Below are 16,101 nucleotides of genomic sequence, written 5' to 3'. Positions count from 1 at the left end.
GACTTGCCCTTCACTAAACACCACCACTACTACCACCGCCACTGCCTAGATGGTGGCTCAGCCTAGCCAGATAGGCAGCTTACACAGCTGTAGCGTGATTTTGCCAGAGAGATCAGCTCCTGGTCGCCTGGTGTGCACATATTCAAACCAATGGGCAGCATTTTCTTCAGCGCGGCCACGATGAGGGATGTCTGGATGGAGTACAAGTCTCCCCTCCTCTTTGTCTTCTTCCGTTCCTGGTCCTGTCCTCCAGACTAGGAGATGATATTAAAATAAAGAGAGGGGATCAGTGACTATCTGAAAGAAACCATCTCAGCTCAGAGGTAGCCTGCTTCCTTGTGGCCCTGTCAATATGGGCTGGGCCTTACTATATTTCAAAGAGCAGTAGTCAAAAGGGTGTGTTAAGCAAAGCCATAAAACACCAGCCCTAACCCTGAGCTTTCTCTTCTGCACATGCACACAGAACCACAAAACTAGACACACAACATATCACAGACACCTATGGTCTTGCTCACTCACATCTGGACCAGATGAACAAAAGCCTGGTGTTTTGCAAAAAGAATGATTTAATGACTGATAAAAGGACCCCAGAGAATAACTGAGAACCTTCATGCTGGGGAATCACAAAAATGTGACAGAGCACTCATTATAGGACCATTGGTCTGTTTCCAGGGCTGAAGCTAGTGTTTTGGAGCACTGGCATCCGGCTTAGTACTCCCTATGATAGGGCAATGCAAATTCTCACAGGAAAAGGAAAATTCTAGAGCAGAGCTGCTTTGGGATCTGGCTGAGAGAAAGATGAGAAACTGGACATGAAAGAAAGCAGTCTTAGGTCCAGAGGAATTTGTGTTTGTCTTTTATTCAATACCTTTCATAAAATTCATTCAGTGGAGCAGCAGGTTTGAGAGGAATCCAATCCCCTGGGCTCTGGACAATGGCAGCCCCAGGCAACAAACAGAGGATACTCAGTAACCACAATACAAGGTGGGGTCAAGGGGACAAGGCACAAATTTTATGATGGCCAGATTTGGAAAAAGCAATGTTGGTCACATGGTACTCTGCTTGCCGGACTGTACCTCTGTGAAGTGATATCTGCTTGATGCAGGGAAGGCTGGGTGGACAGAGGCTCATCAGGGAAATGAGAGAGAGGCAGTCTTTACAGCAATGAGGTAGCAGCACTGTGATTTACAATGACATACAGATAGATGGCTCTGGGAGCAAGGGAGGATAGTTGCCACCTCTGGAACTTAAGACCTGGGATTCCTGGGCTGAGCAGAATTCATTTCGTGAGAGATGTGCTTTTGAAAGATAAGAGGACAGTGGGAATTAACACTACCTTGGGGCTCATGACTTTAATTATTTTTCAAAGTGTGAAAGAGGGTCGCAATCATTAATGGCACTTTTATAAAAGTTGTGATTTGTTCCACCAACCCTGGGTCAGCAGCACCTTCAGTGAAGTGTCTGAGTAGCAAAACCCAGTCTGGCGAAACACTGCCTGGGAATGCTGTTTACTTACAGAGGCACACTGTGCCCAGTGCTCCAAAACACCGGGTCAGCCCCCAGGACAGCTGTGGGAGGGGCAGTAAAAATTACGCAGGAGGAAGAAATGAAACTAAGGAAAGGAGGCTTCTTATGTTCCAGAACAGATTGAAATGTGAAAGTTGGTTCACCCAAAGATTGTTCAAGTTTTAACATTTACTGAGCACTTGCTAGCTTTCTTGCATGTTCTACCATCAGGTGTGAAATCTAAAGGTTGTATCTAAGGACAAAACTCATTTATGGTCTATTACTGTTGAAGATGCTTCAAATCATCCACCAAGGATAGAACTGGTTCAGTGTGTGTCAACTCTGTGGTATCATGTATGTGTAAATGTAAAATGAAAATGGTAATTCACAGTATATAATCAAGTAAAATACTAAAAGTGTAACTGTATAGATTTGATTACATAATTTATTTACTGCTCAGTCTCTATTTGATTTGGCCAGTGTCATATTCTAATGATAAATGCTACACATATGACATGACTTCAGTGGGCCTGATACTTGAAATAAAACATTTTAAATCCTCCCTACAATACTGAAGAATTAACATGTCAGTTTTATGAATGAAAAAATGATGCTCAGGGAAGTCAAATAATTTTTCGAAGGTTCATACAGCAAATATGCATCTGAGCTGTTCTTCAGATGCAAGTCTGTCTTGACAGGGCTCCATTTCCAAGAGCTGCATATGACCTGGTCTCTACAGCTCCCTTTCTGTACCACATCTTAGGGCAAGGGGAGTTGGGACAATAGTAGCAGATACTCATTACTGAATAGAGAGGGAAGAATGTCCATATAATAATATTTAGGGGTGACTGGAAAACTGCCTCAGGGTTTGTTCTACCATATGCACACTGTATGCCAAAAATTCATGGTTGTCTGATTTCAGACCTTGAGTTTTGTCCTTGGAAGACTTTCTTGGAGTTATGGGAACTTTGAACAAGAGGCAGAACAAGTGGACTGTGAATAGGCTGAGGCCGCTAACAGAAAATAGAACTGTGACCCTGAGTGGCACCACAGCAGAGCCAGTCTCCCAGGCTCTCAAGCCCTGTCATCCCTATCTCTGTTAGTGTGGTGGCCACCAAGCTAACAGAGAGGGCAGCTGGGAAAGGGAGCAGAGATGGCAAGGAGACCTCGGTTAGGGCGAGGCTTGGCTGGCTTCCCCGGCTTCCCCTTTCCAAGGGTGGGTAGGCCTACATTCATTCTTTGACAGGCAGTTGTCTTCCCTGGAGCAGGCCTGGGGACCTCCAGGTGAGAAAATCCATTCTGTACCACCCCCATGGTGATCACAGTGCAGAGGGGGCCAGAGCCTGGCACCTCTAATACTAGGACAGAAAAGACACGTCATGCATTTGACCTGTACCTTTACTTGCATGGCCTGTGTGGAAAGACAAAAGAAAAGAAACAAGGAGAAGAGTCAGTCAGGAAAAGCAAGGGGTCCGAGGCAGAAAGCACCACATATTATTCATAGCTTCTTAGTCCCAGTTCTCAGCCAATGTGGCAGAAACTCAGCTTTTGTGGGCATGAACATAGCATGAAGACCAAGTGGAAGGTTAGGATGGAGGTTAATTTGGTCAGAAAGACTTACACCCAGACCAGCAATTCACCCTGGGGCAGGGGCAACTTAGAGAGCAATCTTCTAAGGGGTGTGGCTCAGACCCAGTCCATTGGACTCAGATCTGGTGCCCACATGAACTCTTTTTTTGGGGGTGGGGGGATGCTGGGAATTGAACCCAGGGCCTTGTGCATGCAAGGCAAGCACTCTACCAATTGAGCTATATCCCCAGTCCCCCTCCCCTCCACAACCTCTTTAGATGTAAAGTCTTTCCCTCATCCGCTTCCCTTCGTTTACCAGGGTGAGCTGGAGAATCTGTTATGTGACCAAAGACCCCATTTTTTCTTCCTTTCACCTACCACATTATCAACTCCAGCAGGTCAGTGGCTACAAAAGAGAGGGGAGAACTGAGCCCTGATTGTGCTTCTGCTAAAAGGTTTGCTTTTTAAAAAGTACTCTAGGAATATCCAAAGTGCTTTGGGATCATCCCATAGTCCAAAGAATGGAGCATCTTCCTTCTTACATTGTGACCTTCAAATGCACCCCCATCCTACAGGTTCTACTTTTACTCTTCACATATTGCTAATGTAAGTTAACTCACTGCAATTCCCTAATTTCAATTCATATACCTTCAACATAATTTCATTTCCCCATACTTAGATTATAAGCCCTCAGTGGTAGTTTATGATCAAACAGATGGTTTTATGTATAGGCCTTTTGGAAAAACCAGACTCTGCCAGGATAACCGAACTTGATGAAGGCATCGCACCCAGTGGTGGATTGCACCAAGGGAACCGGGAGAGTCCACATCAGGCTCGTGCACAAAGGCAAACCTGTGCCGTGGGAAGGTCTTACCCCACTGAAAGGGCAAGTAAAGACAAGTTTACCAAACATCCAGCATTATAGGCAAGGAGATTTTCTGGAAATTGGACTACAAATGAGAGGAGGAGAGGAGAGGAAAGGAAAGAGAGCACTTAAAGAAGATGGGCCATGAGAGAAGCTGGGGGAAGGCTGGAGGGGAGAAAAAGAATGGAGGAAAAAAGAGGGAGGGGAGGAGAAAGACAGGGGCAAGGTGGGGAGACCCAAAGGGAGGAAGGGAGGGACAAATATATAGAGAGACACAGACTATGAACTTAATGAAGCAGTGTAGGAACAAAAGAATACAAAAAATTAAAAATAAAGAGGCAGAGGGAGGAAATGAAAGAGAGAGGACAGTGAGTAAGAAGCTCTTCAGCTTAGAGCAAGAAGAAAACTCCCTCATATGCTCTGAATGCCCTTGAAAACTCAAAGATACCTTCTTCTAAAATAATTCCTGTTCTTAAATCTGCTGAGATCACTCCATGGGTGGAGGGCTTCAGACCCTGAAGTGCCCTCATTCCCATACCCCAGATCTGGGGTGTTATGGTTTTTAACCTTGGTCAAGAAACTGGCATTTCTTGTTACAATCACATTCTAACTTACCATTCCCCTCCGAGGAAGCTGCTGCCATTTTTCCAGAAAACAAAACGAGTTTAAAACAAAACAAAAAAGACACTTGCTCAGCTTAGTTACATTTAGCTTAACATATATCGCAAACTGGTGTTATATAAACAAAATATACAATGAGCTCTCAGGAAAAAATCTATGTTAGCTTATCAGAAAAACAATGTATCTTTGAACTGACCTTCTGGTCATCAAGTCTGAACAGTCCACTGTACATTTTTCCCATGCCCTTTCTGAGTATGCGGTGGTATACTCAGTGTGTGCGGCATGCAGCATCATGCACACACCTCCACAAAGGCTGCCATGGGAGCTAAGGTTAATTTCATTTATACAACACCAGAATTCAGTTCAGAGTGGACATAAAAGCAAGCAAAGGCAACAGGAACCCATTCCGACCAGGTAGTAGAGAGAACATCTAAATTGCAGGTAAGCAAAAGGCAATAGGGATTCAACTGGTAAGGAAGAAGACCCCTTCCTGGCTCCTCAGTATGTAATCCTACATCTAAGAAATACCAGAAATGGCTATGGGCTCCTGTTTATTGGAGGTGTGGCAGCTTTCTGTCTTAAATAAAGCCCTGCACTTATCAAATGTTATTCTGATCTAGAGATATAGTTGAAGACTAACTCTTAACCAGAGCATCTTAGTAGAGCTGTGAAGTCAGACAAAAAGTTCAGCCCCATTACATGGATTGGCAAATCTGGGGCCCAGAGGAATTAAATGAACGGTACACAAGGCTCTAGCTGTGACCAACAGTGGGGCCAAGGGCAGGACCTGGCTTTCTTTCAGTTTTCAGTCTATTTACTACTATGCTCTGTATTCAGTTGAGGCATCAGGAACAATATGAACACTTGTTACCCTGAAAAGCAGGGAAAATGTTATTCGTCTATGGACAGAGGGCCTGCAGTTGAATCACATTATAACTTTGACCTCATCCCAATTGGCTCAGAAATAACTGGCATACAACACACAGGGAAATGAAATGGAAAAACTTGCTCCTGAGGCCTGACTTTACCAACAGATTCCAAACATGACTATCCTCTGATGAAAAGAACATCTTCCTTTCCCTACTCATGATGTGAATGAACAAAATATCAGGTTAGTTTGTTAGTAGGTGAGTTGTGAGATGTCATTTTTCTGTCACTTTATCTCTTTCCAAATGTAAACCCAAGGGTCCTGAGTATCTATTCATCACCAGAGTGTTGAGATGTCTTTGCCATTTCTGCTCATCTGGGATCCAAATCCTGTTATCAGAGTAATTTCCATTGCTTTGCTGCCAGCCCCTGCCAATCACGATGGATGCTAACTGGTTCAGCCTAGGAGCCCATGGAGCTCCCCTAAGCTGAAGACGGCATGGCATCTGCCTGGGATCAATTGACTTTCTGTAGGAAGACAGGATTAAAGGGGAGTCTATGATGGCTGTAAGAAGACCCTGCAGAGGTAACCTTAGATAAACTAGATGTCTTGGGGAGCTAGAATCTGAAAATTCCAATCTTATGCACCTCACAGGAGCTGATATGTTTACTAAAAGGTGAATACAAAATGAATTCTGGAAATTGAAATTATGTGAAGCACAAAAGGATCCACTTTGTATGTGGATTCCTCTGCTTTGTATGTGCACAATTTTGCTTTAAATAATAAAACTTTATTTAGCAATGTATAAATATATTGAAAGTATATTCTGGTGCATACTTAAGAGTGAGTCCTAAACATACAACAGTCAATTTTTAGATGCTGGAAGAAGTGATAGTGCCAACATCGCTAAAAGATGATGAGACAGGAAGTTCACAGCGACTATAGCTAACCAGACCTAGCTCCACCCTTGGTGAAGTTCCAGGGGCTGAGGTTTTCGTTTCTGATGTCATACCACTCCCTTCTCTGCAATCCCATAAACACAGGTCCTCCATCCCAAATTGTTATTGGAAAGGTATCCAAGGTCTTCCCTATAAAGCCATGACTCCCATCTTTTCAGAACTGACTTTCAGTTCTGAGAGGTCCCCATGCACAATCCTCCTTCCTGAATCTCAAAGGCAGCACTGCACCACCAATGAGAGAGATATGTGCATCTCAGGAGTGATAGGTCACTTACACTTGACATATACAGCCAACCTTCATTGAAGCACATTTCTTAGGGAGACAGAGTCAGGGGTAAGAAGCGGCAATAACACATCCCATTTAAGGAAGCTTTGCTTTTGTATCTACACCTGAAGGAGTGTGTCTGGGAATTCTCTCCAATCAAAACAACCAAGCCTTGTGCAGAGCTGACTCAGGAGGGGCTGGGGGCCAATTTCCTCCTCCTGTATCCCAGCTATGTTCCTACCCACAGCTTACTCATAGATAGATATATTTTAAGGCAGGTGTCTGATATGCCCTCTTTCAAACATTTCCTGCAGGGAGGTGGACAAATGTTTGGCTTTTTGGGTGCAACTGTCATGGAAAATAGATACAAGGCATTAAGAGGTCAACGTATCTGAAATAAATTAGGTTTGGATGTTCCAGAGAGGAGGAAAACAAGCACAATGTAAGAGCACCCGCTATCGAAATCATCCAAGCAAGGTAATTTCCTCCTAGCTAATCAATAGGTGGCTCGAAGCATGTGTGTTTTTGTAGCTTCACCATACAGGAAGTGGTTCTATTTTAAAACTGCTAACAGCAGGTTTGTTTTGGAGACCTCTCAAATGCCTTAGGCAAGTCTTGAAACTTAAACTTTCGGACATACAAGCAGTTATTTATTCACAGAATGTGATGACCATGCTAATCGAAGAGCAGTTTCTTCCGTGGCTCATTTTCAGAGAACAACAGTCGGGACTGTTGGTTATGTAGTTTGGCCTAAATGAAGTACAGGGTTAATACCCAGAAAATATGAAACAGATCCGAGTCATGGCTGAAGTCAAGGTTGAAGAGTCTCTGGAATTGACTTCTAAGGACTTACTTTTGACATCTTGCTTTTGCTGTCTCCAGTTAAAAATGCCAAATTATTAATTTCATTCTGAATCACAAAATTTTGCTCTTCCCTCTTGAAGTTCTAAATGGTGGGAAATAAAAAAGCAAACATTATAAGAAAGCCTCTCAAGCTTTCACAGCCTTTCACAACCATCCTAAATCCAGGACCCAAAGGTGTCCTTACGTGAGATTTACACCACAGGATGAAGACCTCTGCCACCATGCGGAAGAGCTGGTCAGAATCTGCATCGGGGCTTTTGAGCCAGTTAGATCTGGGTTGAAAAGTAAATGAACAGGTTTATGAAATTCAGTAAGGATTACAGTAGTCACACCCTCCAAGTTGCACCAGCAGACACTTACCCAGTGAAAACTGCGCTCTCACATGCAGGTGATAATCAGGGAGACTAAGATCTTAAACACTTAGATGCAGGTATTAAATGGGGCAGACATTTTTGAAGGACCTACAATTACCATTTCTGTTTTCAATCAAAGGATTCAAAAATTATTTTAGCAAACAGATGTCAGAAATCAACATTTCAAATTTGTCATATATAGGTTTCATTTCTTTTTTAAATGGACGAGAGGATTAAGTTTAAGCTCTAAATTTGGGGACAGAACTCTTAATACATAAGGGTGGAAAGCCCAGGAAAGTCTTGGTCACTATGACGTCTAGTTTTGCCCTTGACAATTGTCATTGTCAAGCCTCCGAAATTCTGAGCACTGTAAACAAGTCACACCCTATCTGGTTTCCTTTCAAACCAGATTTATAAAAGAAATACGTAACAATGTTTTTCACGGTCATTTGAAGTGTATGAGCAGAGACCAAATATCTCCCATGACATCCAAAATTATTTGGAAATTCCATACAAATAGCCATTTTTTTTAAAAAAAAAAGACTTATTAAGATATATCACAATTATGATTGTGATATTGTGGCTAAATTGAGAAGAATTTTTTTTTTAAGTTTTCTTACCCCTAAGTACCTTATATATTTGAATTAAATTATACTTCTAAAGGGTTAGGTAAGTTGCCATTTCCAAGTATCTGCAGAGAGTAGCTTAAAGGGAAAACATAACATTTTTCTCTCCATAACATTTCTTACACCAAATATGTGACCCCCTCCTCATTATGCAATTCTCCGATGATCCAGATGCCAATTAGGCATCCTACAATTCAATGACATTTACTACTTGGAGTTATCACAGACACCACAGGCGAAAGTCCCAGTCCCACAAAATGGCTTCAACTTCAAACACCAGTCCCAAGTCTCAGGTTGACCAAGGCTGTAAATCAGGGGGTCTGATGGCTTCTTAGGTTCAATAATTTGCAAGAACAGCTCACAGAACTCAGGAAATCACTTTACTATTAGTTTATTATAAAATATGCAATCTAGGAATAGCCCAATGGAAGAGATGCATAGAGCAAGATGCAGGGAAGGGGTAAGGAGCTTCCAAGCCTCCATCCAAGTGCACCATCCTCAAGCATTTCCATGAATTCCACCACACAGAATGTCTCCAAGCCCCACAGTTTGGAGTTTTTATGGAGGCTCTGTTACATGGGTATGATGGGTGATATCACTTGTCTTTGTTAATTCCATCTCCAGCCCCTTTCTCCTCTCTGGAGGTCAGGGGAGACAGATGGAGCTGAAAGTTCAGTCATCTAATCATATGGTTAATTTCTCTAGTAACCAGCCCTCTCCTTCCCAGCGTCACCTATTACCATAAACTCAGTTGAAAGGGGCATATGAGTGATGAAAGACATTCCACTCTAATCACTCAGAAAAATCTAAGAGTTTTAGGTTTTAGGGATGAAGACCAAACATATTGTATCACAATATCGCATTGTCACTCACTGGAGTTAAATTGTTTATTGTCTTTCTTAGGTTAAAAAAATATTTGACTCTCCCAAAGGACATGAACAATCTGATGCCTCTTGTCCTATTCAGGGTAACAGCTAAAAACAGCAAATTCCCTCCCAGTTCCTTGGGAGGCCGAGACAGGAGGATTGCAAGTTTGAGGCCAGCCTGGGTAGCTTAGGGAGACCCTGGGTCAAGCAAAAATTTTTAAAAAGTGTGTGGGGGGGGGCAGGGACATAGAGCTGTAGCTTGGTGGTAGACAGCTTACTTAGCATGCATGAGGCCCTGGGTAACAAAACAACAAAAACCCAGTTGCCTTCCCTAATCCCTGGGGACAGACTGAATTGCCTGGGTAGTTCACATTTCCTGCCCATTCAGGGGCAGCACAAGGTTAGGGTAAAAGGGAAAACACTTTTTTTTTTTTTTGGTACCAGGAATTGAACCAGGGGTGCTCAACCACTGAGCCATATCCCCAGCCCCTTTTTGCATTTTTTTTTTTTTTTGCAGGGGGTGGGTACCAGAAATTGAACTCAGGGGCATTTGGCCACTGAGCCATGTCCCCATCCCTACAGGGTCTCACTGAATTCCTTAGTACCTCACCATTGCTGAGGCTGGCTTTGAACTCACGATCCTTGCAAGCTGCTGGGATTATAGGAGTAGGCCACTGTGTCCGGCCTAAAAAACTCACTTCTAAAGATCGTTTACTTAGCCTCCCTTGAGAGATGCCCAGGTAACTAAGCTCCAATCAATGAGATCAAAGTGGAAGTTGTCCAGTGGGCCTCCTGGGAAATCTTTCTAAAAAGGAATTACATAGTGGAAGGTGTCTTTTTGCCTCTTCCCTATTGCTTTCATACTTTGGGATGAAAATGTGATGGCTGGAGCTCTAATTGGTGTATTATACCATAAGGTAACTTTGGAGAAGGAAGCCAGTGTTAAGGATATAAAGACCACAGAGTGAGGCTCTGTGATGAGGAATAACCCCACTGGCCTTCGAATGGCTATCTTTGGACTTCTTTTATATATGAGATTAAACTTCTCATCTAGTTAAGCCACTAGAGTCACGTCTCCATTACTAGCAGTCAAATTCAATTCAGACTTGAGGCTTAAGATTGATAATGCGTTTTGATTTCTTCCGCACTGATTTTTCAGGAGTGCTCTTTCTGGGTCAAGTGTCTAGTTTTATCAGAAGTGCCAGCTGTTCATTCTTTGGTGTTTGGGTTTAAATGAGCTTTGTAGGTCTGTATTATGGCTGAGTGCAAGAGGTGAGGGTCATATCCTATCCTGACAAGGAAAAGTACAGCCTACAGGAGTGTCAGGAAGCAAGAGCTCCAAGAACAAAATCTTAGGTAATGTTTCCTGGTGGGAAAAAGAAGAGTATATTGTCCTCTTTGCCTTCCTGTGGGGATGAAGTTTCAGATGAAAAAAAACTTTGTTTTCACCAGCCTTCTTCTATTCTTTTTCTAGTGAAGTTCTTTCATGTCCAGAGTGTCGAGTGTAAAGAACATCTTATTAAAAGTTCTCTACCAGGCACATAGAGCCTCTGCACCTGGCCTGAAGCCAGCCCAAGACGCTGTTGACAGGAGAACAGAAGATCCTGACCCCACCTCACCTCATCTTTAGACCCAGTCTGCCCCAAGAGAGGCTCCTCTCCTCCCTGTTCCCAGTCTTCCAGAGGATTCACCATCTATGTCAAATCTAGGCACATGGTCCTTTTGGAGATACTCTGTGATTTGCTTTTATCATCTGCACTGTTTGCTGCCAAAGGCAGTTGGAAAATGCGAGGTTGTTGGTGAAGAAGAAATCTGGCTTTAGAGGTAATGGCCTGGGAATCTGCCAAACATAGGTGATGACAGAAACAACCAAAGTAGCTGAGATAACTGAACTTTTTAACAAGCATTAAGAATATAATCTTGGGGCTGGGGCTCTGGCTCAGTGGTAGAGTGCTTGCCTGGCAAGTGTGAGGCCCTGGGTTTGATCCTCAGTACCACATAAAAATAAAATAAAGGTATTGTGTCCACCTACAACTAAAATATATATATATATATAATCTTGAGCCAGGAGCGGTGGCACATGCCTGTAATTCCAGTGGCTCAGGAGGCTGAGACAGGAGGATCGTGAGTTCAAAGCCAGCCTCAGCAATGGTGAGGTGCTAAGCAACCCAGTCTCTAAATCAAATACAAAATAGGAATAGGGAAGTGGCTCAATGGTCAAGTTCTCCTGGGTTCAATCCCCAGTAACTCCTCCACCCCTCTCCCCAACACAGTAGAATCTTGGGTGATGGCAAGAGTAAGGTGACTTAGACTTGCATTTTCAAAAAAGATAAGTCAACAACTTTTGAAAGAAAGCAAAGCCAGGTTCCTGCATTCTTGGGTCATGTTGACTGACTTGAAGCTCAGAGCTTTTCTCTGCCTACTTTCAAAACTTCTTTCTGCTTTGTTTCCCTTTGACAGCTTGGGGGTGGGAGGGTGTTTCTCAGAAAATCACACTATAGGTCATTTAGCTCTAAGTTTTGAATGTTTCTGATTCCAGGAAAGGAGGCTAGAAAGCTGTTGCTCTTACAGAGAGACTTGAGTATTCTATCTTGACTTGCATCTCCTGGTAGAATGAGATGGAGAGCTGATTTACTGGCTCTCCTTCCACTATGCCTAGAGTTCCTACTCATTTCTAGTCAGATTTAGGCTGACCACTGACCAGTGAAAGCAGCTTCTCTTAAGAGGAGTGTTCCAGATACCAAAGAAACTTCCAACATTGTCGGACAGGGCTAAGGAAATACAAAGGTTTGATATGAGAGGGAAATCAGGGGTAGGGAGGAAAAGAAAAGAAAGATGAATTTTGTGTGGCTTTAGAGAGCAAAGTTAGAGCCAACGGGTAGAAGTTAAAGATTGAGCTCAAGATGGTTTGGACTGTTTAAGCCTGGAATGTGACTGCATGCAGAACAAGGATGTCTTCTGTCCTCTATTTCCCTCCATTAACCATGGTGGACAAACAGGCAGGAAATCCTCTGCTAGGAAAAGGAAGGGGTGCTTATCCATCCAGCTGGAGGTAACACAAGGTGACTGTATCTACCTGCCAACACCACAGTTGCATCATTCCAAGTCAACTAATTCTTTTGGAAGGAGGACTTGAAGGAGGTAAAGGGATTTCTAAGCAGCACGCGTGTGGCTGTTATACTCAGAGAAGAGCAGGTTGAAGAGTGGGGATGAATGAATTAATGATGATCTCAAAGACTCTCTGACATTGCCATTTTTAGCAACTGTCAAACACTGTGTAAGTAGAACATACTCTGTCTTCATTGTCAATAGTGACAAATCCAATTAAAGAGCTATTTCAGGAGCAACCTTACTCCACTTTTCTGTTTTCACCTCAAACCCTATCAGATTTCTTCTTTAAACTGCTAACGTAATTATGTTACCAGAAATGATCAAAAACATGACCCTCAAAGCAGGGTTTCTTTTGTGAAAGTGTGAATTTCTATAGATATGTAAGGGGGAGAATATATATAAGCGCACACACATATATTTATATGTATTTATGTATATGTATGAATGAGAGGGGGAGGGAAAGTATGTGAGTGTAAGATGTTTACTTCGAATATGCTAAATATAAGTAATCTCAGGTAAATTATTTTAAGTAAGTAACAATCTGCCTTATAAAATAAGTATAACCAGACCTATCTACTTCCCCTGGCAGAATGGGATACAACTCAAAAAGTCAATAATGTTCTCTCAAATATTCCTGCATCCCTTCAATGTCTATAATGGGTATCTTTATTTATTTTTTGCATGGTGCTGAATATCAAACCCAGTGCCTCACGCATGCTAGGCAAGCGCTCTACCACTGAGCCACAACCCCAGCCCCCTAAATGGGTATCTTAAAATTAAGCATTCCCAAATTTATACCTTAGGACTTTAAACTTCAAGAGGGTGGGGTGTGTGTGTGTGTGTGTGTGTGTGTGTGTTTGTGTTTATATAAACCATGTCCATATATTTCCCTTTGTGTCTCTTCCATTTGGATGTTCCCAAGTTGTATTCTTTCTAATAAACTGGTAATCATATTAAAGTGCTTTCCTGAATGTTATAAGTCAGTGTGAGGAGGATGCCAGGGGAGCCCCTGTATTTTTACTCAACCCAGAAGTGTGGGTAGCCTCAGTTCCCCATTTGTGGCTGGTATCTGAAGTGGTATGGTCTTGTGGGGTTGAGCCTTTGAACTGTAGGGTCTGCACTAATTCTGGGTATTTGGGTCAGATTTAATTTAGATAGTTGGACACCCAGCTGGTAATGAAGAAATGGAGAACCACTGTGGAAAAATGATATACATTCAGTTTTAGGAAAACAGATAAACAAGCAAACATCAAAGGATAAGGGTTTTTAATTTCTTATCCTAAGATTTGATGAAAATGTATGTGCTCATGCTGTCAATACTCTTTATTATAATTTTACAGTCTTGTAAGCTTTCATATTTCTGAAATAATAGTTCATAATAATTGTTCATAATGGCTCAATTAAATTTCATATGCCAAATGAACATATTGAGATTGTGGAAGGAGTGAATTACGTAGAAAATGTCTGGCATTACATGAATTAACTTGTTTAATTATGACCCTGGAGTCCTTCAACCTTTGAAGTCTGTGGAACATGTGAGATGATGATGAGCTGGGACATGCAGCCCTTTCCAGAGTGAGCATCTGACCACAACCCCAGGGAAGTGACTGATGAGAGAAAAGGAGGGGTGCATGGATCCAGTGTAAAGGGGTGAAGCTTCAGGGAGAGAGGGGGATTTTGGGTAACCATCCAGAAACACTTAAGGTGGGGAACAGGTTTTAAGGAAAGGGAGCAGTAGGTTCTAGTAAGCTCATTAATTATATTTATATATTTTAATATACATTATATAAGTGTGTGAATGTATATATATATATATATATATATATATATATATATAAATAAAAATATATATTCCCCCTCCTTTCTAAATGATACCCACATTAGGACAGAGACATACACCATGGTCTCTCTCAGTTTTGAATCAGAGCTATACAAAGTTTTTCACTAATCCCAGTTATTATCCCTACGTTTAGCTCCAGTCTCACTGATATTTCCCCCAACACGTCACCAGTCTCAGTTCTCATTATATGAGAATTATGTGTGTTCATGATCTCCCAACACCATGGCTGTTCGGGTATTGTTTTCTTCTCTAGGATGCTGTTCTCTACATGCCTCATATCAACCACATAGTCATTATCAATAACTAACCTCCCAACCCCATAATCATGCTTTCATGCATTGCACTCTGTGATCACCATCTTCTATCCATGCCTAGACTCCAACAATCCTTTGATGCTACTGAGACCTACAAGTTTTTGATCCTTTGCCTATTCAAGGACATTAGCTTCTTATGTCCTCCTCATCCAGCTTAAACTCCATGGTCATTAATAGAGAAGAGTGATAACAGAGGTTGGGAAGGACAGGGGGGGGAAGACGGATAAAGAGGGGCTGGATCTGATCAGTGTATGCTGAATGCACGTGTTGAGATACCATGATGAACCCCACTAATATGTATAATTCATACACGTCAATAAAAAAAAAACATGGTCAATCTTTATAATTACCCTCCTATATACACCCTCAACGCCCTAACCCATTTTTGTCATATTCACTTTGCAAAACCCCTACTCTGGTTAAATACAGCTCTCTTCCTACTCTGGGCCTTTATGCTGCAGCTGAACGTGACTGGAGAAGACCACCTGCTGAAGGGCCTCACTTTAAATTCATAATGCAGATCTGAGCAGAGCCCTAAATGCTGCCTGATAATCATATTGCATTTCTCTGGTTCATCTCCTCTTCCACTCTCCCTAGCAACTGCCTTTTCCCTACCTTCACTCCCAGCTGATGATCTTGCTTCCTACTTCACTGAGAAAATGGAAGTAGTCAGAAAATGACCCCCACAGCTCCCCATCTAAAGCAAGCAAGCTGTGCATGTATGTACCTACCAATCTATCTGGATAGGTGGGTGTATATACATCTCTGCCAGCAGTTCTCCTGCCTGCTGCTGTGGATGAACCACGGAAGGCTGACCCCTTGCCTGCTTAAAGGCATTGCTTTATAAATTATTTTTCTTACGTGATCCAGTACCCTAGTCTCAGTTCTCATTATAAGCAACATTTTATGTATGGGTTTATTCTCTATTCCTAGAACCCCTTTAGGTAGCTGGCCCTTGGGATACTATATTTTATTGTTTGTCCTGCTGTGCTATTGGTTGCTCTCTTTTGTAGTCTTATTCGCTGGTTCCTCTTTTTCTGCTTGAATTCAATGTTGGGGGACACGAGGGTTCAGTCCTAGGAACTCTTGTCTCTCTCCTTCAATCCTTCACATTTATCTCTGCCAGTCTCACAGTCCTTAAAGACTGCATTATGCATTATCAAAGTTGATGACTTCCAAAATTTGTATCTACTCCACATCTCTCTACTGAACTCTGGACTCATATATTTAACTACTCGGAAAAAAAAAAAAAAAAGCTAGCTTTCTTCTTCTTCTTCTTGTACTGGGGATTGAACCCAGCAGCACTTTGCCACCAAGCTTCAGCCCCAGCCCTTTTTTATTTTTTATTTTGAGACAGGGTCTAAGTTGCCGAGACTGGCCTCAAACTGGTTTTCCTGCTGCAGCCTCTGGAGTTGCTGGAATTACAGGCAAATGCCACCACGTTTATCAGTCTAACACTCTCTAGAAACATGTA

General features: G+C 42.3%; 1 protein-coding gene and 1 non-coding gene across 2 annotated transcripts in view; both read right to left on the bottom strand.

The window, feature by feature from the left end:
• The window catches only part of Ryr3 (ryanodine receptor 3), a 356,005-nt gene that overhangs the window by 45,180 nt on the left and 294,724 nt on the right, over positions 1 to 16,101 (bottom strand). Inside the window, exons 68-71 of the mRNA XM_015480130.2 lie at positions 7,702 to 7,789; positions 7,507 to 7,599; positions 2,903 to 2,917; positions 84 to 254 (exon numbers count right to left, since the gene is read on the bottom strand). Of these exons, the coding sequence (XP_015335616.2) occupies positions 84 to 254; positions 2,903 to 2,917; positions 7,507 to 7,599; positions 7,702 to 7,789 (367 nt within the window). The remainder of the gene's footprint in view (positions 1 to 83; positions 255 to 2,902; positions 2,918 to 7,506; positions 7,600 to 7,701; positions 7,790 to 16,101) is intronic.
• Trnaa-ugc lies at positions 3,252 to 3,324 on the bottom strand. The gene has a single exon. It is a non-coding gene; the product is annotated as a tRNA-Ala (tRNA).

The sequence above is a fragment of the Marmota marmota genome, unplaced genomic scaffold (genome assembly GCF_001458135.2).
Source record: "Marmota marmota marmota unplaced genomic scaffold, marMar, whole genome shotgun sequence".
NCBI lineage: Eukaryota > Metazoa > Chordata > Mammalia > Rodentia > Sciuridae > Marmota > Marmota marmota.
The sequence above is the reverse complement of the archived record's forward strand: the minus strand, read 5'-3'. Positions and strand labels throughout refer to the sequence as shown.